This window comes from Nycticebus coucang, chromosome 14 (genome assembly GCF_027406575.1).
Source record: "Nycticebus coucang isolate mNycCou1 chromosome 14, mNycCou1.pri, whole genome shotgun sequence".
Classification (NCBI taxonomy): Eukaryota; Metazoa; Chordata; class Mammalia; order Primates; family Lorisidae; genus Nycticebus; species Nycticebus coucang.
Genome location: NC_069793.1, coordinates 81,517,866 through 81,545,638, shown reverse-complemented (window position 1 = coordinate 81,545,638; position 27,773 = coordinate 81,517,866). Strand labels below are relative to the sequence as shown.

At 45.1% G+C, this 27,773-nt stretch overlaps 1 protein-coding gene across 4 annotated transcripts in view; it reads left to right on the top strand.

The window, feature by feature from the left end:
* ME3 (malic enzyme 3) overlaps positions 1–26,122 on the top strand; it is a 290,015-nt gene extending 263,893 nt beyond the window's left edge. For 3 of the 4 annotated variants that reach the window (XM_053561321.1, XM_053561323.1, XM_053561322.1), the window contains exons 8-15: positions 2,393–2,502; positions 17,503–17,600; positions 17,873–17,986; positions 19,593–19,698; positions 20,299–20,441; positions 21,025–21,198; positions 24,464–24,562; positions 25,884–26,122. In XM_053561321.1, coding sequence (XP_053417296.1) covers positions 2,393–2,502; positions 17,503–17,600; positions 17,873–17,986; positions 19,593–19,698; positions 20,299–20,441; positions 21,025–21,198; positions 24,464–24,562; positions 25,884–26,045 — 1,006 coding nt within the window. In that variant the 3' untranslated portion in view covers positions 26,046–26,122. Of the gene's footprint in view, positions 1–2,392; positions 2,503–17,502; positions 17,601–17,872; positions 17,987–19,592; positions 19,699–20,298; positions 20,442–21,024; positions 21,199–24,463; positions 24,563–25,579; positions 25,641–25,883 lie in introns of all 4 variants that reach the window. The other variant, XM_053561324.1, reaches the window with a different exon arrangement.
* The last annotated feature ends 1,651 nt before the right edge of the window (positions 26,123–27,773 follow it).

Here is a 27,773-nt window from a genome sequence, read left to right as displayed (position 1 = left end):
ATGCAATTTTTTTTTGTCCATTATACCTCAATAAAGCTGGAGGAAAAAAAGCGCCCTCAGTTTGTAATCCTCTCAACAGCCTGCAGAAGTTAGCCAGGCTGGTATTATTGTGCCTATTGACACTTGAGAAACTGAAACAGAATCAAGTAATGAAGTAACATGTGCAGGTCACTGGTCAAGCCCCCAGGCCTTCCGACCCACACCCAGCACTCTTAGGCCTGAACTATGGCAATTCCCTGCCTCTGCATTTCTGCCCCTGTGACAGGAACCTATCTCCAAACACTCCCACCAGCAGCTCTGACCAGCTAAGGTTCTGGAAGGACCATAGCAGGAATAAATATTTGCCCACCAATTAGCATTTCTGCTCGACAGGATAAGCCATGCACGAAATTATGACATTGGAAAAATGTTTTCTGGGCCATTTCAGTGTTTCTCATTCCCTCACAGCCAGCAGAGAGACGCCACTGAAAACCCTGACTTCATCATAATACAAGGTATCCATGTAACAAAATACAATGTAACAAAAACATTTATAGCCCCTTAATATTTTGAATTTATTAAATTAAATTAAAGAAAGATGCCCCAATTAAGGAGTGCAAAAATACAGTTAAATAGAAGCAGTAAGAGCTAATGTTCAGTTGCACAATAGTCAACTTTAGTTAACCATTATTTATTATTGTGTATTTCAAAATAGCTAGAAGGGAAGATTTGGAATGATCTCAACACAAAGAAGTGATAAATGTTTGAGGTGATGGATAGCTCAGTTACTCAGATTTGATCTTTACTTGCTTGTCTCAAAATATCACATGTATCCCATAAATGCATATAACCTTTAGTAACATGAAAATTAAAAATAAATAAAATAAATAAGTTAAAAGAAACCCCAAGAGCATAGGAAGCTGGTCAAGTGGGTACCCCAGCCACCTTCTCTAACAAGGTAATACATTTTTTTACATCTGTAAGTCACATCAGCTTGGAATGGCAGGCCACTTCTCCCTGTCACATGCCTGGACACTCCTTACAGATCAATCAGGACATTGTTTTCTCAATGAACATGGGCTCAGATACTTTTAGTCATGAATTGAGCCATGAGAGGAAAACTATTTTTGTCCATTTTCAGTAATTTTTAATAATTCATACCACTCGATTCCTAAAAAGCTAAGAGACATCAACAAAACTATCAAACAGCAGGATCAAAGAGCAAGGGCAGAATAAGAGGGGACTCTGTGTTCAGAAGTCCGAGGCTGATGGGACCTATTGCAAATGAGCAGAAACTTCACTCTCAGCTTCCTTACATGCAAACATTAAAAGGAAAAATAAGTTCTAAAATTCTAACAAACCTAGTCAGTTTTTAGGGAGATCATGAAATCTAGGAGGCAATGCTAGCATAGACTTTTTTTTGGTGGGGAGGGACAGAGTCTCACTCCTTCACCCAGGCTAGAGTGCTGTAGCCTCAGCCTAGCTCATAGCAACCTCAAACTCCTGGGTGAACCTCCTGCCTCAGCCTCCCTAGTAGCTGAGACTACAGGTGCTGCCACAATGCTCCGCCACAATACTCCATGTTTATTTTTCGTAAAGATGGGGTCTCGCTCTTGCTCAGGCTGGGCTAACATAGCTTTTAAATGAGGCATAGCAAGCAGTTTCACGGGCATTGTCTTCCTCCCCACCAGGCTAGTGTTTCTTAAATAAACCTAGAATGTCGGAATCAGAATCATCTGGGGTGCTTCTTAAAAATATGTGTTCCTGACCCCTGTCCCACACTCACTGAGTGAGACTCCTTATAAGATGGGCCTGATAACCTGCTTTTTAAACAAGTTCTTTAACTGATTCCCCTGGACCTGTAAGTTGGAGAATACATTCACCAAGATGTTAGTAGATGACAGTGGCTTAATGTAGTGGCCTTTCCCAACCTTCCTTTTGTTTTACCAGGGAATAATGCTTGAAAAGGGGTCTCTAGTGGAGAAACTCCAGGCCCCAGGCTCCAGGAGAGGAGATATTCAGAGGCTGCAGAGGCTTCCAGATACTTATGGTGGGGAAACTGGGTTCTCTGCATGTCCCTAGAATGAGCTTTCTTTGGGAATCTCAGGTAGCCACAGACCATGGAGAAGGCAGGTCCATCTCAGCCCTCCTCACTCCTTGGGTCTCCCATGGCAGTTCATGGGAGCCACCAGGCCATATTAGCTATAGTATGTTGCTTTGGCTGACCGCAGTGCCCTACTCTCTTCCTCCCCTATCCTTGTCTATGATGGGTCAAGCAGTTCAGGAGCCAGGCAGATGGCAAAATTTCAAATGAAAGAACCAGGCCACTTCCCAGCCCCTGGCCTGTACCAGGCTGAGATTTGCCAGGAATATGCCTCAGGAGGGATGAATTCTTTCCTCTCCCTCCGCACAGGTTTGGGATAAATTGCCTTGTCCAGTTTGAAGACTTTGCCAATGCCAACGCCTTCCGCTTGCTCAACAAATACCGCAACAAATACTGCATGTTCAATGATGACATCCAAGGTAGGTCCCACCCACCTGACACAGCCACCGGGAACTAACACCTTTCCTTGAAGCTCACCAGGATGCCTAAGGGGTGGGGAAGGACTGTCAACCCCACAGCTGGCTTGCTGCCAGCAGCTATTGAAGAAAGAACATTAAACTTGGATTCTATTCCTACTTGGCTAATCGCTTACCTGTATAACCTTGAACAAGTCCCTTGGTTAAGCTTCAGTTTTCTCGACTACAAAATGGAGATCATTGCTACTTCAGAGGTAGGTAAGAATTATGTGATTTAATATATGCAAGAAATTCTAAACAATGTTATAATTTACTAGGTAGTTTAACTTGGACAAATCACTTCTCTGACCAGTTTTATCATTTATTCAATGGAGATGATAATAACTGCCTTGAAAGAGTATTGTGAAAATTTTAAAAGCTAATATATAGGAAGTTCTAGCACATAAAACTCATTGGACCAAAACATCAGTCACCATAAAAATGACTTTCCCCAGCCATAGAACTGGCTTTTGGATTTTCCAAACACAAGGTGTATCCTTGTTGGGGAGGCAGATGGATTCCTTCTCTGGACTTGGCTGGAATGTGTGCTGCTCTGAATGATAAGCAGCATCTTCTAGTTGAGGGTCCATGTGGTTACCTATTCTATGGTCCAGAAATGGGAAGGCACTTGCTTCTTGCTGTAGAGGTGCTAATTTATAAAGGTGAACTAAAAAGACTGGCCTCACAGGAATTACCTCAACTGATCCAGGAATTTATAGGGGGAGCATTGTGAGCTATTCCTAGCATTTTGTAAAGCCCAAAAGAAACCATGATAAGTCCACGTAGGTTATTATTTAGTAAATGAAGTTTGCCAAGCAAAATCATTTCAAACAAAAGATCTATGTCAGGTAGAAAGAAATTGGTATGGGGCAGATGTTTGTCCTTGGGGACAAAAACTGGCTGACTTCTTTCTTGTCTTGCAGCTGTTTTCTCTGGAGACTCAGAAAGATCTTAACTTTTCATCAAGTTAAGTTAGGAATAGACTTAAGAGTACTCAAACTCAGGTAATAATAGCTAAGGTTTATAGCTGAATATTTATTGTACATCAGGTACTGTTTTGAGCACTTGTTTAATCCTACGAGATGTTAGCATCAATGAGCTAATAGCAGAAACTGAGGCACAGACAGAGTCAGTAACTTACATACCCAGAAAGTATAGAGTTGAGGTTTGAGCCCAGGCATTTGGACTCCAAATTCCAAGTTCATGATGGCTCACCATACCCTTATCAGGTCTTATACTCATATTGCAAACAAAGTGCCGTTTCTCTCTCAATGGTCCACATTACAGGGTGATAGATGATTTTTTGTATTATCATAAATTTTTAAAATGCAAGATATCTAGGAGCACACTATTAGACAATTAAGCTCAAAATATATGATTTCTGTGTCTAGAGAGTGGGTTCCCAGAGAGAGGAGAGACCCAGAAGGGGAAAGCTGGGGCATGGCAGCACCCCCTCCTCCCCAGAGGTCACCAGCTTGCTCTGATGCCTGGGCCTGGGGCAGGTATCAGCAGGGCAAGTGTAGTGTCACCAGACCAGCCAGGACACAGGCAGGGCAGTGTAGTGCCATCCAGGAAGACTGGCTAGGGGAGGAAAGCATTCTCTCGGGGCTGCCAGTCCCTTCACTGTCAGTCCAGCAGGCAGGGGTGTGTGTCCGGCCTCAGAGGAAGCACCTGCCACTACCCAGATTCCTCAGTATGTCAGCAGCTGGACATGAGTTAGCAGCTGGACAGCCAGGCCCCTGAGCCCACCAGGCTCTTAGGCTAGCGGGTAGAAGTGGAAAACAAGTCCATGTGGCCGGTACACCTGGTGCACAGTCTCCAGATATACAGACCCAGAGACAGCCACGTGTGTGTATGTCCTCATAAACGCACACAGGAACATAGCCGACGCTGCAGTCCTCCGGCCCCAATCTGCCCACACTGCTGCTAAGATGAAAATGTGACACCACACTGCCTCCTCTTCATGAGAAAGTTCACACTCCTTCACTGAAAATGTAAGACTCTGAGATATCTCTTCTCCTCTGACCCTTCCTTCACTTTTACTCCTGTGACTGCCTTACTAGTCATTCCTCTCTCCCTATGGAAGTCCCGCTCACCCTTTCCCATTGTCTCTGCCAGAGCACCGCCTTCTCACCCTTCAAGACTCAGCTGCAGGCTCTCCTGCCCAGGGGAGGCCCATATCAGCCCCCTGCTCCCTAGTCTGATTTGGATGACTGCTCCATGTTCCCCTTTGCTACCACCTGTACCCCAAATGCCCATATTGTGCTGTCTGCCTCCTCATGAGATGACAAGCTGCCAGAGGCAGAGACATCTTGTCTATTCTTGTTCCCCAGCTCCCAGAACAGTGCCTGGCACATTCTAGATGCCTCAGAGACGTTTAAAGAATGAATGGATGATGTCTGTACACACAAACTAACATTCTACAAACACAGCCACCTGTTCACATGGTCAGACATATACTCACCTCACACGCAAATGCACCCCCGTGTGCTCAGACTCAGATGGATACTCTTATTCACGTGTGCACTGCATGTATGCACATGGAGCTTTCGGTTTTTAATTAAATCAATCATTTGTTTAGACTCATTGGTTTTTATGTCCTGCCTCTAGAGTCCTTTGCTCCCAAGCCAAGTGGGAGAGTTTTCTGGGTCCCAAAACAAACAGAAGAATTTCCCATTCTTTTCTCGAATATCAAAGGCTAAAGCCATCAATCTGGAAGTCGGGAGGAAAGCTGGCAAGCAGTGCCAGAATGGCAGTAGTGCTTTGATCAGTGCAGCCTGGCATTTAGATGTGACTATAATTAACAAGAATAAAGAGGTGGGTCTGGATACGCACCACCCAGGTCCTTCTGCAAGGAGAGGCTTGTCACCCCAGCTGACAGAAGGATCATCTGCGCATCAGGAAGCCTCAGGTATAGAGAGCCATCTCACCCACGGTCCTGCCCTGCTAGGCTGTCCTCACCCAGAGGTGAGGGAATACAAAGGCCAAGCTATTTCAGCCCAGTGCAGGACAACTCAAGCTGCCTGTGAGGCTGGCTGACGCTTTGGGGCCCTGTGGAAGTTCAGCTCCCCACTGCTTCCTTCCCTTCTATCCCACAAGTACACTTCCTAAAAACACCCCTGACACTCCATATGTCTCAGAATCTGCTTCCCAGGGGACACAAACTGTGCCAAATAATAATGTTTTACAGGTGCCCAGCACTTAGGTTTGAAAAGTGCTTTTCATCCACACTGTCTCACCAGTTCCTGGCAAGGTCCCCTCACCTCATGGTGGGACAGACAGAGCAGCCCCACATCACTGATGAGAAAACTAACTGAAGTCCGAGGAGTTAAAGGTCATGAATTCTCCTCTCTCTCTCTCTCTCTCTCTCTCGTGGGTGTGTGTGTGTGTGTGTGTGTGTGTGTGTCTATGAGAGAGAGAGAGGGGGTGAAGAGGGTCTTCTCATTAAGGACTAAATTCCAGACCTACATGAGTGTGGGTGTCACTGCTCCCCGTCACCTGGCTGTTTTCATCTTCTCCTCCTTATCCCCATCCCTTCCTCAAACTCCTGCACAGACCTAAGAGTGAGGCCCAGCGAGGGAAGGGACTCACCTGTGGTCTGCCTGGGGGTGGGAGCAGGACTACAGGGCTGTGATGTGTGTTCTCATTGCTTCGTGGGCAATGAGAAGACTGGTGAGGGCTTCCTGGACTAAGAGGCTGACATGGAAGACCCAGCCCATGCTGGAATTGTCCTCCTTTATCTCTAAATGCAAAGTAAGGAAAGATGAATATAAGACGACTATATAGCTGTGCTCAGAAACAGGAGGGAAGTGCCTCTACGCACAGGACTGAGGATGGCTGGGGGGAGGGGAGGGGGGAGGAGAGGGCGAGAGCTGGGAGCAGTGTGGAACCACGGGAAAAGGAAACCACGACCAGCCATACCGCACGTGGGAGCTGGGCTGGGTCCGGTCCACCCGGCAGGGCCTAGGGACACATTCTCAGAATCTGCCTGGAACTCACGTGTGGCAGAGGCTGAAACCAAGCAATGCATGTGACCACGAGACTAGGACTGTGTTACCCACTCTGGGCCCCTGCCCAGCCTCACCTCTGCAGTGGAACAGGGAAGATAGAACCAAGGTCTGAGCTCTGAGAGGGTAGGACCATGGCCTGGTGCTGAGCAGGAGCTGGGGAACATTGTCTGATCTGTCTCCTGGTCGGTCCCATTGTGCCATACACCTCAGAACCACTGACCCCACAGAGCCGGCCACAGGGCTGAGTCTCTAGAGCCCCCACACTTGATGGGAAAAGAGCTTCTCAGGGCTTCTGACCTCTCACCCAACTCAGATTCACAGAAGGCCTCGGCCCAGGCCAGGCTGGTCCTGCACACAGAGCTGCCGATGCACTGACTCATCGCTGGCAGCCTCTTCAGGAATTTTGGAAAGGCCAAGGCTCAGGTGACTTTTGTTGTTTCAGCTGGATCCAGAGGAGCATCTTTGCACTTACAGAAGGACAGAGAGGCCTGAAAGGGGAAAGAAAGTGGGACGGCCAAGCTGAGGGACAGGCCAGTTTTGCATTTGGGAAGGAAAGAGAGCCACACACAAGGAGCCAGGTCCAAGATGCTGCCAGCCTGGTGACCGCGGGCTCCAGCCTCCACATGCAAGCCAACCACACGGTGCGGCTGGACATGGAAAGCCTCGTTGGCTCACCCACTCCAAGGAATCCCCCACCCCACCAGCCTTCCCTGGCCCTGCCTCATCTCCAGGCCAAGTCACCTGAGAGATGGTGAGGGTGCCTGTGCACTTTGTCAGGCCATTGTCACTCCTCACACTTACAAGTTTTAATTGTAAGCCAGAGTTCTGAACAGACATTGGACTGAGACAAGTCTAGGTCTGAACCCTACTTTCCTTCTTTGTGGCTTTGGCCAAGTGGCTTAAATTTCAAAGCTTTCTTTTCCTTGTCTGTAAAATGGACATAGCAGGTTTAACAGCCTGCCCATCAACCAGTGTCACCAGAATGGCCAGGCTGTTTTTATAAGCCAGCACGTATTCTGGCTGACTGGAGCCCATGCCAATTCAATGCTACGTGTTTCCAGTGCCACCCCCGTTCCTGACAATGGGTGGTTGTGTGGACTATAGGGATGTACGGGCAGGGACAGGCATGGAGCTGTACTTAGTTCCTGGTCCCATGACTACATCTCTGGTGCACCACAGGCTCTCAACACACAGGTGTGGATGGAAGCACAGAAGGGGTGAGACCTGAGCTGAGAGGTTTTATTGGGTGCAAGTCAGGAGTCAAGTGTGAGCTCAGGATTGGGGAAGCCTCTGAAGAAGAGAGGCAGAGCCCCATCTCGCTTCCTCCGCTTTTCCTCATATACCCTATGCTTCCAGCCCATTGCATAAGTCACTGTTCTGTGAGTTTTCTGCCAAGCCTGTGATTCTGAACATACTGATCCCTTGGCCTAGAACCCCCTTCCTGCTCCTGACTAGTATCTGGTTTGTCCTTAAAAGCTCAGTGTCACCACGTCAGAACACTGTATCCAGGGCCAGGACACTGTATCCAGGGCCAAGCCACAGGCACCTAGATGACCTCACCATTTCTGTATGCGCCCAGGGCCCACAAGTGACATTGGACAGTGGTTTCCCCAACTGTCCTTCATAGTTCCCCAGGGCCATGGACAGGGCTATCAGTCAATGGAAGATGATAGCCTCATTGGCATGGGACAAGGGTAGGGGAACTTGCATTGGCCTAGATGCCAAAGAAGGGACAGAAAGGTAGGGATGGTCCAGCTCTAAAGACTTTGTCCAGCTGGTTTTTCCTGTTTACAAGGTGCCGGCATTACTTTCTGCTGTCAGGGACCTACTGCCCTAGGCAGTACCACACGAACTAGGCAGCAGTTCCAGGTCTCTCCTCTGCAGTGAAACTCCCCTGGTTTCTTTAACCTTGTCTCTGCCCAGTTCCTGGAGCCTTCCTTTTCACTAAGCCCTGGATTCTGGATTCTGAGGCTTTTCTTCTCTTCCAGGGCTATTCCCAGCCCTGAGGTTCACAGGGGTTTCCAGTATCTTACCATGGGTTCCTCTGAGACCTCTCTGTCAGCTGCTGTAGCACCTAAAACCTCAGAAAATCTGGGAATGTGGTAATTATTCCCTCTGGTTCCTTCTAAACTGTGGCAAAATTGCCCTAACCTTGCCTTCTTATGGGCCAAGAACTGTCCTCTGGAGCATCCAAGGGCTCTAGAAAACTCCCTTTATAGCATGGAAATAGTGTAGAAGTAGTCTAGAAGGCCGTGGCTTGGTGTCTACTAAGGGGAGCCTGAATTTTCTGAAGATCTATACTGGCAACTCCTGAGAATGAGACTTTTTAATTCACCTTTATATATCCAAGGCCTAGCCCAGCGAGGGCCCAGAAAAGGTGCTCAGATGAATAAACGAATGGCAGTAGCTGCTGTGGGAAGACACTTCTTGTGGATCGTGCAATAGGGCTGGCCTGCGATAGAGGCTGTCCAGGGCCTCAGGCCTCAAAACCACCTTGGCCAGATGCTTCCTGGGCCTCTCTCCCTGTCCTTCTCACTGCCTGGGCTGCCTGGGTCCGCAGTCCTCCCTCACATGATAGGGCAATGAATTCTTTCTCTCTCCTCCAGGAATCTGTTGTTCGGTGTGGAACTCCTTTGACTCTGTCAAATGTGACTATTAAAAGCAGAAACCACATTTTTTCAGCTTGTCCTTTTGTGCTATTTCCTGAACTTATAACCTTAAATACTCCATTTGCAGGAAATGTAATTATGGAAAGCTCCCTTTAAAAAAGAAAACTTAGTTTTCTTTTGTCATGAATGGGAACAACCAGTCATGCTTTCAGCTGCCTGTGGCGTTTATGGGCATAAGCCGAGTTTCAGCACGTCCCTGGACCCACGGATTTCTCAGGGCGGTTACCTCCTAAGAGTTGAGTGGCTTCCTTCCCCTCCAGTTTAAAATTCCAGGCACATAGCCCAAGAGACCTCCAAAAATGCAAGTTAAGGATGGAGATGATAACTTTATTTGCTAAACTTTATTATTTGGGGCATAAGAAATTCTGGTTTTCCTCTTGAACTCTAGTCTTTAGTTAGGATGGCTTATCATCCCTTAGTATGACCTCTAAGGAAGATCCCAGAAAAGAGATGATGAGGAATTAAGCAGTAAGGTACCCTGGAAGTGTGGGGTTCCAGAAGCCAAGTGCAGAGGTTCCCAAAGAAATAATGGGCAACAATATCCTGTGCTACAGAAAGGTCAAGGAAAGAGGAAGGCTGAGAATTGGCTGCTAAAGATGTGTCAAGATGGAGGTGCTTGGCGGCCTTGACAAGAGGTGGATCAGTCACTTGATTATATTGGGTTTCAGGGAGACTGAGAAGAAAGGAAAGGGAGGCTGTGACTTATTCAGCTCTTCAGAAGGGTTTACTATGAAGGGGAGAATAGGGTGAGAAACACACAGGGTCAAGAGAGGGCTTTCTAAGGATAGAAGCTTTATAACATATTTGTATGCTGATAGCTGTGATCCAGTAAAGAGACAGAAAATGAATATGCAGGACACAGGGGGCGAGTAACAGGAAAAATTTCTTCAGTGGACAAGAAGGATGGGATTCAGTGCACAAGTGGTGCTTTTCCTAGGAATGGGGACAGCACATCAGTGGTAACAGGCAAGAAGGCAAAGGACAGGGATACGGAGGCAGAGGGCTTATACACTGGATGACAGGATTCAGTTCTCTCCTGATTGTTTCTATTCTCTTTGAGCCTCACTTTCCACCTCTGGGGGGGAAAAATGGGAACACACTAGTACCTCCTTGGTAGAGTTGTAGGGAAGAGTAAACGAGCAAATGCTGGTGAGCACATAGCACTTGAGCCAAGGCCACAAGAAGAGTGGTTAGTCAAAGGCAGCTGCCCTGAAATGTGTGACTCTTTCCCATCAAACTCCCACTGTTTCGTGTTCCTCATCCCTTCCAGAGCCACAGCTGAATGTTGACATCCACTGCTTACGTTCACTTCCCTCTGCCTCCACTGCCAGCCCACTCTTTCTTACTTTCCTCGTCTATACAATGCTGAATGTCCATCCCCATCAAGTGGTGAATTTCTGAGAGTCAGCCCAGTGCAAATAATCCCCCCAAAAAATATTTGACACCCAAAAAGAAAAAGACACATCCAGTGTGGTGTCTTTGGGACTGTCTCTGATGGAATGCCTTCAGTGCCATCTGGTGGCATACGCTGTGCACATCACCTCCTTTCCAGAGGCAGAAGCTGCCCTGAGGTAGATAGAGTTCCATAAGCAGAAAACGCCCTCCATCTAGTGGCAGGAAACTAGCTCCCCATCTGCTTCAGTGTGCCTCAAACATAAATGGGCATACAGATCACCAGGAGATCTTCTGACATGCATATTCTGACTCAGTAAAACTAACATGGAAGTGGGTGTTAAGGGCAGAGAGTGAGAGGGATGGAGTTATTTGTGAGGAGACCAAGAAATGGGAAGCTGCTGCCACAATAAGTGAGAAAATTATGGGCAGAGAGGATTTTAAGGATTTGGTAGAAGGGCTGTAAAATATAGTTCTCCTTGTCACTTTTTTAGGTGATTTAAATAATTATTTAAATTGCTTAAAATGCAGTACAGTGCTATAGCCCAGGGTAGATGAAAAGTAGATATGCGAAAAGAAGGGTGGTAAATGGTGCCTGGGGGAAGCAGAGAATGTCCTGCTGATCATTTGGGCTAAGTCTTAAGGAATAAATAATGAACTGACAAAGTGTCCTATAGACAGTGGAGGTAGGGAACCAAGGTGGCGGACAAGAAGCAGCCTGCACTCATGGCTCTCTCGAGGAGATGATTGAAAGTTGTGAGTGGAGGTTTACCCACAGGTGGACTGTCTCAAAGGCAGCATTGTGTATCATCAGAGAAGAGACTGGAGACCCCCACAGAGGGGGAAAGAGGCAGAGTGATCTGCTCAGCTAGATCAGAAGGTACCGGAGGGAAGTGTGTTGGGGAGAGATCTCCAGTGCCAGGGGAGAGATCTCCAGCAGACACTGCAACCTGAGCTGCAAGGGGGCTTCTCCACACAGCAGGCCTCCGAACTGATCAGGGAGCTGCTTGAAGACTGTGTAGCAGCACTGTACCCACGAGCAGGGACAGTAAGGTCCCACAAGCTTCTGGGCTCAAGTTGCTGCAACAGGCACCAATCTGTGCTTCAACCCCCCACTGACAGAGCTGAACAGATCACTGAAGAAGAAAATTAATGAAGAGGCATTGGACTTAAATGAGTCTCTAGAACAAATGAACCCAACATACATTTATAGAACATTCTACCCCAAAACTACTGAATATACATCCTTCTCATCAGCACAGGAGACATTTTCCAAAATTGATCACAACTTATGTCATAAAATAAGTCTCAAAAACTCAAAAATATTTAACTCATACCATGTATCTTCTCAAACGACAGTGGAATAAAACTAAAAAACAATTCCAAGAGAAATACTCAAATCTACACAAAGTCATGACAATTAAACAACCCTCTACTTAATGATCCTTGAGGCAATGATGAAAATAAGATGGAAATCAAGAGATGGGGGGACAGTATTGACAAAAGCACATAAGGGTAAAAAAGCATGGCTTGTGTACAGAAGAATGAATAATGCTTTTGGTACATAGAGTACACATGGTCGCATGAAGCTGCAAGGGTAGGCTGACACTGATAATACACTTTTTGTACATAAACTAACAGAAAGTATGTCATGAACAACTTCTTTATAACAATCATTACACTTATAATAATTTAACACCTTCTTTCCTTACTAGGAGGAATGAACCAGGTTATTTTGAGATCAGTGGTATCTTCAGTACCCCAGCATCTAGTTCTTAATTGATGCTCAATGAATAAATGGCCATAATTTGCAGTGACCTCTGATTACTGATTATGTTAGTATTTTACTAACTAAACATGGCAGAGACCATGTTTTACTTTATCTGTCTTCCACAATGCCATAGTCCCTATCACCTGGTAGGCCCTCAGCATATGCACACTGAGTACTTTAGTGCTCCTGGGAAGGATGTTAGGAAGTCCCCATAGCCCTCAGCTCTGTCTCTGTGAGTCTGGTGACATTCAATACTCCCTGCAGACCACAGCTGTGTGAAGATGCAAGAGCCTGCACCCAATCTTCTAAAAAGTATGGCATTGCTTAGAGTCCTGCCTTCTGATGTCCACGGCAATGAATATGCGCTTGTGGGGTTCCAACTGTTTATTATGCCCCCATGTGTTTGCCCCTATACCAAGCACAAATTCAACCCATGTTCTAGGGAAAAACCTCTCACCTCCCAGAGTAGCAAAAAACAAGGCACCTGGAAAATTCACACCCCTGCCCTGCAATCATATGAAATGATCTTGGACAATTTTATATATATGATCTTGGACAATTCAGCAAATTGCTCTGCACCTCATCCTCATTTTTTCAGTCTATAAAATGAGAATGACAATAGTAAGGATTATATAAATAAATATCTTCAGATTAAGACCTTAAAAGCTTTTAGCACAATATCTGATGTTACTAACTTCATAGCATTTTCCATGTTGCTACATAATCTTCATAATGATCATTTTTAATGGCTGCAAAATATTATACTGAGTATCTACACTGGATAATTTACTTAAGCTTTACCCCTTTGTTAGATGTTTAGGTTATTTCTAGTCATTCTGTATTATAAATAAACTGTTATAAATATCCTAATATATATATTTTGGATTTTCCATACATAGATTCCCAGAAGTAGAGTATGAGATCAAAGGGCAAAAACATTTTGTGCCTTTAATCTATACTGAGAAATAGTTATTTTGTTTTGTTTGAGTTTTTGGCCAGGGTTGGGTTTGAACCCGCCACTTCTGGTATATGGGGCTGGCGCCCTACTCCTTTGAGCCATAGGCACCACCCTGGGAAACAGTTTTTTTTTTTTAAAGGTTGCAGCATTTTTTTAAAATGCAAAGTACACCGGATCTTTTTATTTTTTACTGCTGGCTCCCTCACCAACCCTAGACAACATCAATATTTTTAATTTGTGCTAATTTAGCAAGCCATAAATAGTCCCACTTTAATTGCCTTTTTTTTTACTATCATGGAGGTTTAACATTGCTAATTGTGATGACTTTATTCTGAACTCTCGATCAGTCCGAGTCAATACCAGTTGCTTTAACAGAGACAATTTAAGAAAAAGAATTGTTAATTATGTATTATATAATTTAAAAGACAAAATGAAATGCTAAGGATCTGCTACCGCAAATGAGGCTGAGAGAAGAAGAGAAAGAGGAGGTGGCAACTGGCTGGTGTTGTTGTCACTAAGGGGTGTGCCATGAAGCTAGCTAGTTCTCTAAGTAATAGACGTATTCTACTGCTGCTTCAGGAACAGACTGCTACTGTGGAGCTGAATACCCAAGCCTGTGGGGTTGCCAAACTTACCAAAACCAAAATGCAGAACATCCCATTAAATTTTGATGTTAAATAAATAACAAATAACTTTTTAGAATATTTATGTTAATAGTGCATAGGACATAGTTACCCTAATGAAATATTGTTGCTTACCCAAAATTCAGATTTTACTAAGTGTTCTACATTTTACCTAGCAATCTAATAAGACTGAAGGAATACTAAAATAAAATAATAATTAAAGTATCCATTCCTCTCATTTAGTCTTTTCCTTCCTCTAGCACCCCCTATTGGCAGAGCCCAGCATACAACCTGTTGGCAAAGCTGAAAAGTGTTTTTCAGACAAAGCAATATAAAGGAAGGTGAATATGAAAATGAGAAACAATTTCCCAATAACTGGCACACTCCACCCTCTTTGCTATTCAGCATTCATACACACCATTCCACGTGTGTACTTCCACATAACAAAGAAATTTTAACAAAATACAACCATCTTTCTAACACATGAAGACATTCTTACCTTCTCCCCAAAATGGGAAGAGGCAAAAATCTCAACAGTCCTATCTCTGGAAGACAGTCTCACTGTCCATCTCTGGACAGGATTAACTACTCATAAAATCAGTCACAGTCACTTTTGAAAATTCTGTCACCTATAGACTAAAATACAGAATTAACATCCAACAAAACTTACATAAAATAATGAGAAGGGAGAAGAAATTAATGCATTTCATTTTGTATGTCACATAATAATCAAGAAAGAACATATGGAATGCTGCTATGTTCCTCATTTCTGTATCATCAGGAAGCCACAGTTGGTATTTATAGCTTTCTTCTTCAACCTCCCATCTCAATGTTTTCTTGTCCTCAGAACCTCACCTGGCCAGGATTCTTTACCCAGTATGGTGGCCCAGCCCTTTATTTTTGAAGGCTCTGAATACTCAGTGGTCCTGATTCTCCTTAGTTGCAATAGTATTCATTAATATTTACTATTGAGTACGGAAGTGCTAAGACACACCCCAGAAGATCCCTGAGGTTTCAGACATAATCCTTCCTATCTCCAGTGTCCCTTTGAATATGGAAATAAATCACCACAGGCAGAAAAGTAACTCTCTTCTTTGCCCACTTATTTAGTGACAGAAAGATCCCCAGCTGGCCATGTAGCAGTCTCAACTCCCAATTCAATAGAAACATGTTGTGATCCTAACAAAAGTATTTCTTTCTTGGGAATCAAGATCTCCAACCCAGTAGAGCTGTGGTTCCCAACCCCTACAGACTGGTACCAGTCCATGGCCTGTTAGGACCCAGGGCTGTGCAGCAGGAAGTGAGTAGCAGGTGAGCAAGTGAAGCTTTGTCTGTATTTACAGCCACTCTCTGTTGTTCACAAAACCACCTGAGCTCTGCCTTCTCTCACATCAGAAGCATTAGATTCTCATAGGTGCACAAACTCTACTGTAAGCTATTAATGTGAGGGATCTAGTTTGCTCACTCCTTATGAGAATCTAATGCCTGATGATCTGAGGTGGAGCTGAGGACATAAGCAACACATTTCAAATGTCTCCCACCATGCCCAGATGGGACCTTCTAGTTGCAGGAAAACAAGCTCAGGGCTTCCACTGGTTCTGCATTATGGTGAGTTGTATAATTATTTTATTATATATTACAACATAAACATTATATAAATAAAGTGCACAATAAATATAATGTGCTTGAATCATCCCCAAACTGTCCAAGTCAGTGGAAAAATTGTCTTCCATGAAGCTAGTCCTGGTGCCAAAAAGGTTGGGAACTGCTGCAGTAGAGTGCAAAGTTGAAGAGACAGGAAGCAGAAATTCTGTATGTGGGTTATTATGTGAAATTGGGAGAGAAGCCACTCCCACTTCTACACCTTGATTTTCGGATCCATTATTCTGACTGTGGGAGAAAAGGCACAATGTTTTGTTTGCTGAGTCAAGTCACACATTGCATCCTGTAAGATAGAAGCTCATGATCTGTGTAGCTCATCATCTCAAGTCAAATCTTAAGTCTTCCCTAGGCCAGTCTGCTGATCTGTTAGCCCAGCCGCTTCTGAGTGACTGAGCACATGTTAAGACCAGTGAATTTCATGGGCCTGAGCCTATGGCTTTACTTCTTTTATTGTGAATTCCTTGATCAGAAGCTTGTTATCTGGAATGTATCAAGAAATTGAATAGGCATTCCAAGCATCCACAGATGATGGTATTGACAGAAGCTTTCTAGTCAAGGATAAAAATCCATACCCAGAATATTTATCCATTCCAGTGAGGACAGATCCCTTTTCTGTCCATGATAGAAGGACTCCAATGTAATCATCCTGCCACCAGGTAGATCGTCCAGGCATTTACCCAGGGAGTGGCACCATATCAGGAGCTCAACACTGTTCTCTGTCATTATCAGTTAGTTATTCAGCAGTAGCAGTAACAGGTCAACCTTAGAGAGAGAAAATCCATGCATATCCTCTGTCCTTGCCACCTTGGCTATTTTTATACATAAACCCATTGAACAAACCCTGGGTAGGCTGGAGAAAAATGCTATCTGGTCATATCATTTTGTCCACCTGATTCTTCAGAACCTATTCTCATTATGTCCATTGGTTATCTTTATATGGGGCACAAATATCTTCATACTCTGTACCTGTTCCAAGAAATCTGTCTACTCACCTCTTCTCCAGATCTCCTCAACGCCAGTCTTATTATTTTGTTCTTTCCAAATCTCTGACTATGCAACTAAACCATTAGCAACCATCCATGTATCAATGTAGATAAAGCCATCTCCTGGACCAAAGTGAAGAATGAAATTTACCATCATCAATGCCCATTGTCCTTCACCTTTACCCTTTTAGGGCTACCTTTTACTGGAGCTATGAAGCTACAACCTTACACTTCTAGTTGGTGCCAGCACAGCATTAAGAACAATTTCTAAACCAAGCCCAAATTTCTTTCTCCTTGGTCATTTGGTTTTAAGGAATTTCCAAGGAGGCCTTAGATGTGGATTGAGGAAGAGGAAGTCATGCAGCAATGTGCAAACGAGTCTGAGCCACCTACTCATGCAACTTACTTGTCCCTCCAGACACAATCAAGTCATCTGATAATGGTCTGCTATCAGGCACAGATAACCTCTGACTTGGTGGGCCAAATGGGCAGCTCAAGTCACATGATCATTTAACATCTGCTGGTTTAGTTGTGCTGTCATTTTTAAAAGATTTTATCTATCCCTTAAACAAATCAACACTTCTTTTTTGCTTCTGTTATATTACATTTATCCTTATCACTTTATTTATAAATGATGGTGGTAGCCCTGCCTGACTATATGATCCTCTCTCGCAGGGTCAAGTAACAAAACAGGAGCTATTTCTCAAAAGAAAAATAATCATCTGTGAGATAAGGCGTGGATTTGTACCAAAACTTACATGCCTAGAGGGCATAAGGTCTAAGCAACATTGCTTGCTCCTCCATTGGTCCTAAGCATGGAGAAGTCTGCCAAGAGTCCTTCTCTTGAAGGTTAGGGGTCAGTGGGCAGAGGCTGATTTCTGTGCATTCTGTTGCAGGCACAGCCTCTGTTGCTGTGGCAGGGATACTGGCTGCTCTACGAATCACCAAGAATAAGCTCTCTAACCACGTATTTGTTTTCCAAGGTGCAGGTGAGGTAGGTGTCATCAGGGGTCTCTACTATTGTTCCAATGGTAGAATAAGAATGGGTGGAAGTGTATCGAGAAGGGGAGATGTCCTGGGTTCTGAGAAGAGGAAGCAGCTTAGTAATGTTGTCATCACTGCAGCTACCCAAGCCTCAACATTTGGACAAGGATTTAACTGTGCCTCCTGGGAGTTACAGGAGTTGGGGAAACAGGAGGGGCTCATTTTGGCAAGACATCTGATAAGTCTGCTGTGTCTGAACATCTGCCTTATGGTACCTCGCAGGCAGCCATGGGCATTGCCCACCTCCTTGTTATGGCCCTAGAGAAAGAAGGCGTGCCAAAGGCAGAAGCCATGAGGAAGATCTGGATGGTGGACTCCAAGGGGCTCATTGTCAAGGTACTGTCTGGCTGGAGACCTGGAGGTCTCCAGGAGCTCTGGAGCTCCCAGGAACTGGACTGGAAGAGGTCTCCAAGAGACAAACTGCTCAGATAGAATAGAGAGCAAAGGAGGGCAAAGGCCTAAACTCCAAAGTATCTTTAATTGCTCTAATCCAAAAGTTTTGAATATGTGTGTGAGAGTGTATGTGTGTCCCTTTCCATCCTTGTCCTCTACCACTTTCTGCCTTGCACTAACCTCCAGCCACATTAAATTATAGTTCTCTGAAAGTAACAGACTCTCTTCCATATCCTTGAGCATTTTGTTTTTCTGCTTGAAATACTCTTCTCCCTTTTTCCACTTGCAATCTCCTCAACCCCTTCCCAGTTTCCTCCTTATATTCTGATTGAGCTCAAATATTGCCTTCTTCTGGAGGCTCATTTCCTGTGTCTGTGCCTACATAGGCCTCCCTGCTATATACTCCACTTACTACATCATAAGGCAGTTGTCCCTTATCTATCTCCCCACTGAACCATAGACTCTTGATGTCAATGTCTGGCAAATGGTAAGTAAATAATTAATATGTGGTATAAATGAAAGGATGAATGAAAAGAAACAATCTAGTTTCTGACTAGCACGTAGTGAGGGACCCAGTTGGATGACCTCTTCCTTAGGGCTTCACTCAAGGAGCTCCATGCTTTAACTCCAAGAATCCCACTAACATAGAATGTCAGTGAGAGATGAAAAACAATGGCAAAGATGGGAACAGGGGCAGTACATGGGGTACTGACCAAGATGAGCAAAGACTCTTAGCAGAAACTGACCTGCTGCTAGAAGGAACTTAGGCCTAGAGATGCCTCCTTCCACCCCACATCGTTCCAAGGCATAACCTGGACACAGAGATAGGTTTCCAGAGGCTGCTATTTTTCCCTTTTCCCCATCTTTCAATATCATTTCGCTCACCCCATCAAGCTCACCCCTATCCAAGGGGCTCTCAGAGCTGACATCTTCATTCTGGTTCTCATGAGGTCAGCTAACCCAAAGGAGTCATCAAAACCATCTGTACCTCTTTACCAACTCTTGTGCTAGCCTGTCACCCACCAACTTCTATTTAAAGAAATAGAAGGACTCTGGAGAACAGCCAGCCATTTTAAGCCTATCTTGGAGCTCAGCTTACTATTATTCACAGGGAGTTAATTGTTCTTTTAAGTAATTCAGATTAGCTCCCTGACCCAGGGTGGCTCAGGGCCTTGTCCCTCAACTGGGCCTGGATGCCAAACACCTCAGGGTCAAGGATCTCAGACATTTCTTGAGAGCCTTTCTGTCCTGGCCCAAGAATTCATGACCCTAGCAGTTCAAAGAAATCCTTTATGGATTCTCTATATGTGGTTTAAGTTAAAGGAACACATGTGCGCACGCACGCACACACAACCCTAAAAACATATATGTTTCACTTTAAATTCTATCAGGAAATCTGATCAATTGGACAGACCCCCAGACTCATGACAGCTCAGACCAAAGCATGGGGCCCAGCCTGGAATGTTCTCAACATTTCCAAATGCATCCATCCCCCTGACCAACAGGCCCGCCCCACCACAGCTGCTTTATGTTCCTTCTTTTTCTACAGGGGAGGAGTCACCTGAACCATGAAAAGGAGATGTTTGCTCAAGATCACCCTGAAGTGAACTCCCTGGAAGAGGTGGTGAGGCTGGTGAAGCCCACGGCCATCATAGGTAGGAGGAGAGAGGTAACCCACTATCCAGCCCTGCTAATCCTCTTGATTTACAGATGGAGAGACTAAGGCTCAGCCAGGAGGCACAAGTAACCCAAGAAGACACATCGCTTTCCCTCATTCCATGTCAATGCAAGGCCACAAACTTTTATTAAGTGACTATTGTAATGGAACTAAGAACTAAGGTACCATAGTTAGGGCATAGTGATGCAGAATTATACAGTGCACTAGGAAATCACATAGTTGATCTCTCTGATGAGGATGAGATGAGCATTCCTCCCCCAAGACGGGGACCCTAGCATCTCTCCCTGCACTGGGAGCATAGTCAGCTCTCAATGGCAATACCCAGGAGTGCCATCACAGGTACACCTTAACTTGCAAGGACTGGAAGTTGAACAGTAGTCCCTCAGAGATGGACAGGAGGTCTCAGGTACCTCAAGCAAGAAAACCTTTTTCCCTTCTGTTCCCTTGATCCCTAAGGCAGCTACCATCCCTAAGACTCCTGAGTCTTTCATGGTGTTCCTGGCTCCCCCCACCACCAGGAGAGAAATGGGTTCTTTATAAAGAGTAGGCATCCCCACTACCCCCCTTTTCCCTGTAGGTGTGGCCGCCATCGCAGGAGCCTTCACGGAGCAGATTCTGAGGGACATGGCCTCCTTCCACGAGCGCCCTATCATCTTTGCCCTGAGCAACCCCACCAGCAAGGCCGAGTGCACGGCTGAGAAGTGCTACCAGGTCACCGAGGTCAGCAGGGAGTCCTTCCTTCTCCCAGCTGAGAGGATATAGTAACAATGAGTAACCCTATGAGAGTGAAAAAAAAATCCCCACATCACCGATGAGCAAACTGAGGTTCAGAAAGTGAAGTAACTTTCCCAGGTTGACAGAGCTAATAAGGAGTGGAACTTACCTTCAAACCCAGGTCTGAAGGGTCTCCAAAGCCCAAGCTCTTACCATTATGCTCAAGGTTCCCCCTAAATATTAATAACAGAGCTCTGACCAGAACCCAGAACCTCAGGCACTTGAGGACTCTGGGACACTTCCACACCTCTCATGTCCTGGGTTAGCCTTCCCAGGCAGTGACAGGTTAAAAAGGTACCATGAACCCCATCACCTTTCAGTAGTATCTTGGCCACCAGGTAACTCAGGTGGAGGCTGAGCTTTCTGGGCTAATGAGCAAATGTGCTTTATGTACCTGTCATATACTTAAATGGCTGGGCATTTAGGAGACAATGAAGAAAGGTTCAACATTTGGGAGATAAGAACAGGCCACCATTACTTCCCCAAACCAAGCTCCAAGCTCCATCACTGGTTTTCTTCCTGCCTCCAGGGCCGAGGGATTTTTGCAAGTGGAAGTCCGTTTAAGAGCGTAACTCTGGAAGATGGCAGGACCTTCATTCCTGGACAAGGAAATAATGCTTACGTGTTTCCCGGGGTGGCACTGGGAGTCATTGCTGGTGGGATCCGGCACATCCCAGATGAGATCTTCCTCCTAACAGCAGAGGTATCACTGTCCCCGATCCTTCAAATGCTTTCCATAGAACCTGTGGGTTGATACTGGGCTCCCTGCCCAACCTCTAAAGATTCTTCCTCTCTGATCTCTTCTACCCACCTGCTTGAGGCTTGACCTCTTGAGGGGGATAGGGACTAGTCAGTGGGAGGGAGTGTTCACAGGAGCCACTGATAGTGAGGGGACATACCTCCTGGGGCTCCCTGCCTCCCAGCAGTGCCATTTAGATGCCTAGACAAAGGAAATGCCAGCAAAGCCACCTGAAACTGGGGCTTATGGACCATGATGGGTGATGGATTTTTAAGCCACAGGCCTTGGTCAGACAGATCACTGAGGTAACTGGCAATAGTAATCCCCAAGAGGACAGCTTTTTGTAGGGGCATGCCTGGTTTTGCCTACTGTGAGCACTCAGATCTTGAACACCAGTATGGGGGTGTTGGAGACGTACCTGTTCTGTATCTGACTGGAAACACTCCCAGAAGAGCTCTTACTGGACATGTTGAAAATCATGAAAGAATTCATTAAGAATAGCAACCCAGGGTGGCGCCTATGGCTCAAGGAGTAGGGCGCTGGTCCCATATGCCAGAGGTGGCGGGTTCAAACCTAGACTCGGCCAAAATCCAAAAAAAGAAAAAGAATAGCAACCCATGTTCAAAATAATGGTTATTTTTAAGTTACAGTGGCTGACATTATTGAGTGGTTTCTAAGTGCCCACACTTGACATTAATCTTCACTCTGAGGAAACCAAGGTATAGAAATGTCTCTGTTGAGAGAAGTTAATCAAAGCTCTATACAAATGTTAAATGTATTTATACCCAACAAGCTCCGGAGGCTTTCCTGTGACTTCTAGCATCCTGCATTTCCTCCTCACCGTGGTACTGGTGAGAGCCTAAAACCAACCGGCCACAGGATGGCTTCCATGAAGCCCTGTCTGGATCTACTACCATCAGTCCCATAGCGAACAACCACCTCATGCATCAAGTCCCTTCTTACCATGTCTGGTCTTTAGGCTCTGGCTCTGCAAAGCAATACAAGTAACATCTCCTGGAGGCTTTTCAGCTAGCCCCAGAGCTGTGCACTCTAGTTCTGACTCTGTGATGCGTTGTTCTGTGCCTCTTTTCTGAATATTCTGTGTTTGGATTTATTCTCGTTGCTATAATTGGTGTTCTTGCCCTGTGGCTATGGGAAAAGCTGTTTGAAACTCCCCATTGGATGGGAATAGTCATTCCCTGCTTGAAGTCAGCCTGAAAACAAATTCCCCTGCTGTAAAGAAACACAGTTACTAGAGCCCTTTTTGTATAATCCCATGAGACACCCACATGCCCATCACCCCCCAGTGCTGTGAGACAGTTCAACTCCATCATTTCATAGACATTGTCCATCAATTGTACAGCAATTTCTCCTGGATGTAATTGTTAAGCACCTGCTGTGACAGGGCCCTTCTCCTATAGGAGTGGATAGGCTGGTCATCACAAGCCTGACAAGCTATGTTTCTGAAAATAGTGCTTTTAGTTAAGACAATTTAAGTTAAATTTGATTTTCCTATGGAATATTAATATAGGCTTTAAGGAGATTTATATGCACTACCTCATTTTGTCTTAACTCTGCAAGCTAAGTATAGTGCTTATTCCCATGATTTAGGCAAAGAAAGTGAGGCATAATTTAGGTCACTCACCCAAGGTCACTTGGCTTGTGTGCAACAGCACCAGGGTGCCCCAGGCAACTTGACTCCATATCGCAGCAGAGTATGACCAGTGCCAAGCATCTTAGAAGTGACCATATGTGCCATGATGTATGTCTTACAAGATGACCTAACTGCATATCTAGCCATGGAAATCCTATTTCTCTCTCCAATTCAGCTGCTATACCTCCACTAAGAGAATCCTTCAGGCCAGGTTTCTCTCCTAATTTTAGACCTTTGTGTGGCTCCTTGATGCTTATATAGGACAAAGCCCAAAGTCCTTCCCAAGGTTTCCACACAAGGCACTTCATCACCAGCCCTTCCTCCTCTTTACAGCCTCACTTTAGCTGTTCCCTTCCATCAACCTATCCAATGTGCTGTTTTCAGTCTCAAGTCCATGCCTTGCTCTCTCTCACCTCCAAGCATTTGCATGTGTTATTCCTTGTCCCCTTTTCAAGTAATTCATATTTTGCCTTTGAATATCAGCCTATAACACTTCAGGAAGCCTTTCCTGTTCATGACAGAGCCCTGCCTTCCTCTGTGCCTCTATATCCCTTCTTACTGTATTCACCCACTGTATTTATAATTGTGATAATCATTGGTTAATTGTGTGCTGATACTAGTCTCCATGAAGAAAAAGTCTATGGCTCCTTCTCCAGAGAATCTCGCCATGTAGGTCCTCAGCACCTAGTGCAGAGCCATGGATAGGGCAGAGCTCAGTGAACACGATTGAATGAATGGTACAGAGAGATGGGAGTGTGAGAAGGAGGAAGCAGAGGGGGAGACCCACTTCCCTAATATCTGCAAACTCTGAGATGAGACCAACTTCTTCACTTTGTCACTTCTGAGACACACAGTTCCCAGAGAGCACCAATGATCTTTCCCAAATTTAAAGTTGACACCAGAAGATTGGGCACTAGTAAATTAATGCCATCACATTAAAAAGGCTAGTCTGCAAGGCTGGCTGAACATCAGCATCTGAAGCTGAAGGATGAGGCTTGACCTTCAGAGGCAGATTCTGAACTTGGGAGGGAAGATGTGGGAGGATGATGTACTTAGGACCTTTATTCAGATAAGACATAAGATCCATTCACGCACTGGAGGCAAATCCAGCTTGGGACCAGGGCTGAAGGGGAGAGTTCACAGAGCCCTGAACATAAAGAAATAACATCGTCAAGATGGGCCCTTAGGATGGTGCTAAATGTGTGGGAGGAGACTAAGACCCAGGAGGTGAGGAGGCTAGGGATCCCTGTGAAACAGGCTGGACCAGCCAAGAGGGGATCATATAACCTTTACTTTATAGGCCATGAGTTTATTTATCTTGGTTTTAGTGATTTTCGTTAAGAATTCAGAAAGAATTATTGTTCTTTAAGCCTTAGCCAGTCTCACAGTATAGAAAGGATATATCCTTGCTTAAGCCCAAGGATTAAGCTCTACTGGGCCTATGTGGTGGCAGAGTCAACAGTGGGACCTGCGGTATGTGACCAACTACGCTGGGGCGAGTGAATCACTGGTGTTGGGCTTGTTCTGTGAAGGCAGAAACTCAGCTTATTTCTCTTGGTCTCTTCCTCTCCCCAGCAAATTGCCCAGGAGGTATCTGAGCAGCATCTGTCCCAGGGGAGACTGTACCCACCACTCAGCACCATCCGAGATGTGTCTCTGAGAATTGCCATCAAAGTAAGGGGAATACTACTTCTGTAATATAGGTAGTGAGGCTCAACTACATTCCCTGTGACGTTAGGAGGGCTAAGGAGATGGCAGCTGTGGAGACATCTTGAGTTCCTTTGGCTGCCCTGCATGCAGCCCAGAGACTTTGTGACAATCTCCTGCTTTCCAAAGCCAAATCCTACATAGGCCAGTTCTGGGAAAGCTCCTAGAATTCCCCTCAAATGCCAAGCAGAAATGTCATCAAAGTCCATGGTCTTATGAACCAGAATGTGGGTGGAATTTTTTTTAATGAATCATAACTACCAATTTATAGCATCATGAAAAGAGCTCAGGCTTTGGGGTCCCAACTCTGCCAGTCAGAAGCAGTGTGACCTTGGCCTAATTACTTCATTTCCCTGAGCCTCAGTTTCCTCCTTTTCCAAAGGGCTGGTAATTCCTCTCTCCTGGAGTTCTGGAGAAGATTAAAAGAAAACTGTAATAAAACTCCACACCCAGTGCTTGCCTGTCTAGAGTAGATCTCATTCTTCTCTTTCTCTCAGAATTCTTGGTCCATGAGATATCAGGTTCATATACAGAGATGATGGGTTTCCAGGGAATCAGAATATGGTGCAATAAAGACTGGCTCAACATTGGTAATTGTTGAAGTTGGATAACAGATGCATGAGAGCTTATCATACTATTATTTTTATTAATGTATATATTTTACATTTACTATAATGTTTTAAAAATAATTTCAGAAAATGCATTGTACTTCAACATGCACTCCCTATGAGTTGTCTAGTGCAGGATGCAGAATCAGGCCTCAAAACTACCAGTCTAGGTCTTGGTACAACTTCACCCTGTTCAGTTATTTTCTTTCTGGAATATTTAGATTCACTCTTCTGAAGCCAATTCTAGTACCCAGAGAACAGTTTACAGACTGTCCAATTCAACTCATATTCAAAAGGGCAAAAAATATCAGGTACTGGGCACTTTCATCCATTAACTCATTTTATCCTGGCACCACTCATTACCCTCACTTTACAGATGAGGAAACTGAGGCTCAACAAGGATAATGTCACCTCTGAGGATCTACAGGCACTTGGAGGTAGGCAGAATTTAGGCTGACCCTACCCCAGTATTTATTCCAGTATGCCACAGCTGCCTGTCTAGGCAGAAAGCTTAGAATCCTTCCTGGCCAGTGGTTTGTCTCACGGGCTATGCTCATGAGAGGAGCAAGTCTTATTCTTTAAGGTGTATTCTACTTCCCCAAGCTCCCAAGCAAGGACCTTTAGGCAAGTTTCCCCTTAGATCCAGTTATCCTGTTCCTCAGCCAAATGTTTTTCCCTAGGTCCTTGACTACGCGTACAAACACAACCTGGCTTCCTACTACCCAGAGCCCAAGGACAAGGAGGCTTTTGTACGATCCCTGGTCTACACCCCAGACTATGACTCCTTTACGCTGGACAGCTACACTTGGCCCAAGGAAGCCACGAATGTTCAGACAGTCTGATGCAGGGTCAGGGGCTGGTATGCGACTGGATGAAGCCCAGAGTTACACTCACAATATAAATGGGTTCCAAAATGGCCATCTTTGTCACTGTGTTTTTTACTTTAAACTTTCTGATGTGAGAGGAGATGATAAGGCTTACTGTGAATGACAGCCTTGTCCCTGAAGTTCCTGGGAGTTCACTTTTCTACAACTCTCCTCTGAGTTCCTTCCCAAGCACTTCTTCATCCACTACTTGCCAACTATTGGCTCAACCTTTTGTAAAATACAGAATCCTGCCTAGAATCCAACATTTACAGAACTCAGGGTCTAGCGGAGGGGACTGGACACAACTCATTTTTCCATAATGGAGAGAGTGGCAAGTCCATGAAAAAAGGGCAGATAAAAATAGAGGCTTCTCAGAGAAGGGAGAGGATACTTCCTCTGAGTACATAAGGCTTCAGGAGGAGCCGTGTTTGCACTGAGTCCCAAGAGCAAAGGATGAGTGAGAGTTATGGGGATCGTGGACAGATGAGGAATGTGAGTGCAGCCATTAGGCTGAAATCATGGCACACCCACCAGGGAGTTCAGTCCTGTCCCAAGAATACACACCCTTCAAGACTCAGCAGGGTGTGAAGGCTGAGTAGCTGGAGGCAGCTCACTAATTAGTCAAAACTGGCCACTGCCCTATGGGTTGTTGAGTATTAGACATGCTTTTTTGGTTATTACTAAAAGGAAAACCAGAGAAATATGGGTGGGGAGGTCAGCCTGCCAAGGAGTGAAAAGGAAGAAAAGCACCATGGGGAGTTGAGGGAAGACTTGATTTCATTTTTCTGGCTCTGGAAGATACTCTGTCTTTCATCTTTCACTCTCCAAAATAACCCAGAGCACTTTTCTTATAGAGGTGACATCAGTCTGTCCTGGGTGTCTGTTAGCCTAAGTTCAGTACTCACCTTTACCTCACGTCCAGAGGAGCCCACACTATAGAGGGTGAAAGTTGAGAAAGAGCTTGCAGCCCCTCCTGTCAAAAATCCTGCAAAGATGCTAGGACTTACAGGATGACAGCTTCACTCCTCTGACTTAATGTTATGAGAGAGGAAGCAATAAATCATGCTTAGGGCCCTACCCCTGCTGCCTTCTCAACCTCCAGATCCCCACCTGCCCACAATGAATAGGTTCTGTATGACTACCTCTCAGTGACTACCTCTCAGAGCCTTTTTAAGGCTCCTAAAAAAGTAACCAGCAGCACTCACCTCTTGCTCAAGTCTTATTCTTCCTTGGTAACAACTGCATCCTTGGGATTGGTGCTCAGCCAAGACTATTCTGAGACAACATCTCTCCTCTATTATCCTTGGGCTCAGAGAAAATGAGAAACTACTCAGAAGAGGGTTTAAAAAGAGAAGCTGGAATCCATACACCAGGGAACCTTTTACACAATCTCTTCTACATCATGTCCTATGACTTCTCTACCCCCTCCACACACACCCCAGAGTCAATGTAATAGAAAATACAAAAAGTAGTAGAGAAAATCAATGAAACAAAATAAGTTCTTTGATAAGATCAACTAAATTAACAACCTTTAGGTACAAAGCTTCTAAAAAGAAAAAAGGCACAAATAACACTTCCTATGTTCTAGCCACACTGAGCATCTTCCCAGCCCTGAGCACATGCACTTCCAAGCCTATGCTTGGTCTCCCCACCTGGAAAGTCCTTCCCTTTTCTGTGCTGCCCTTTACCAGTTAAAGTTTGGTT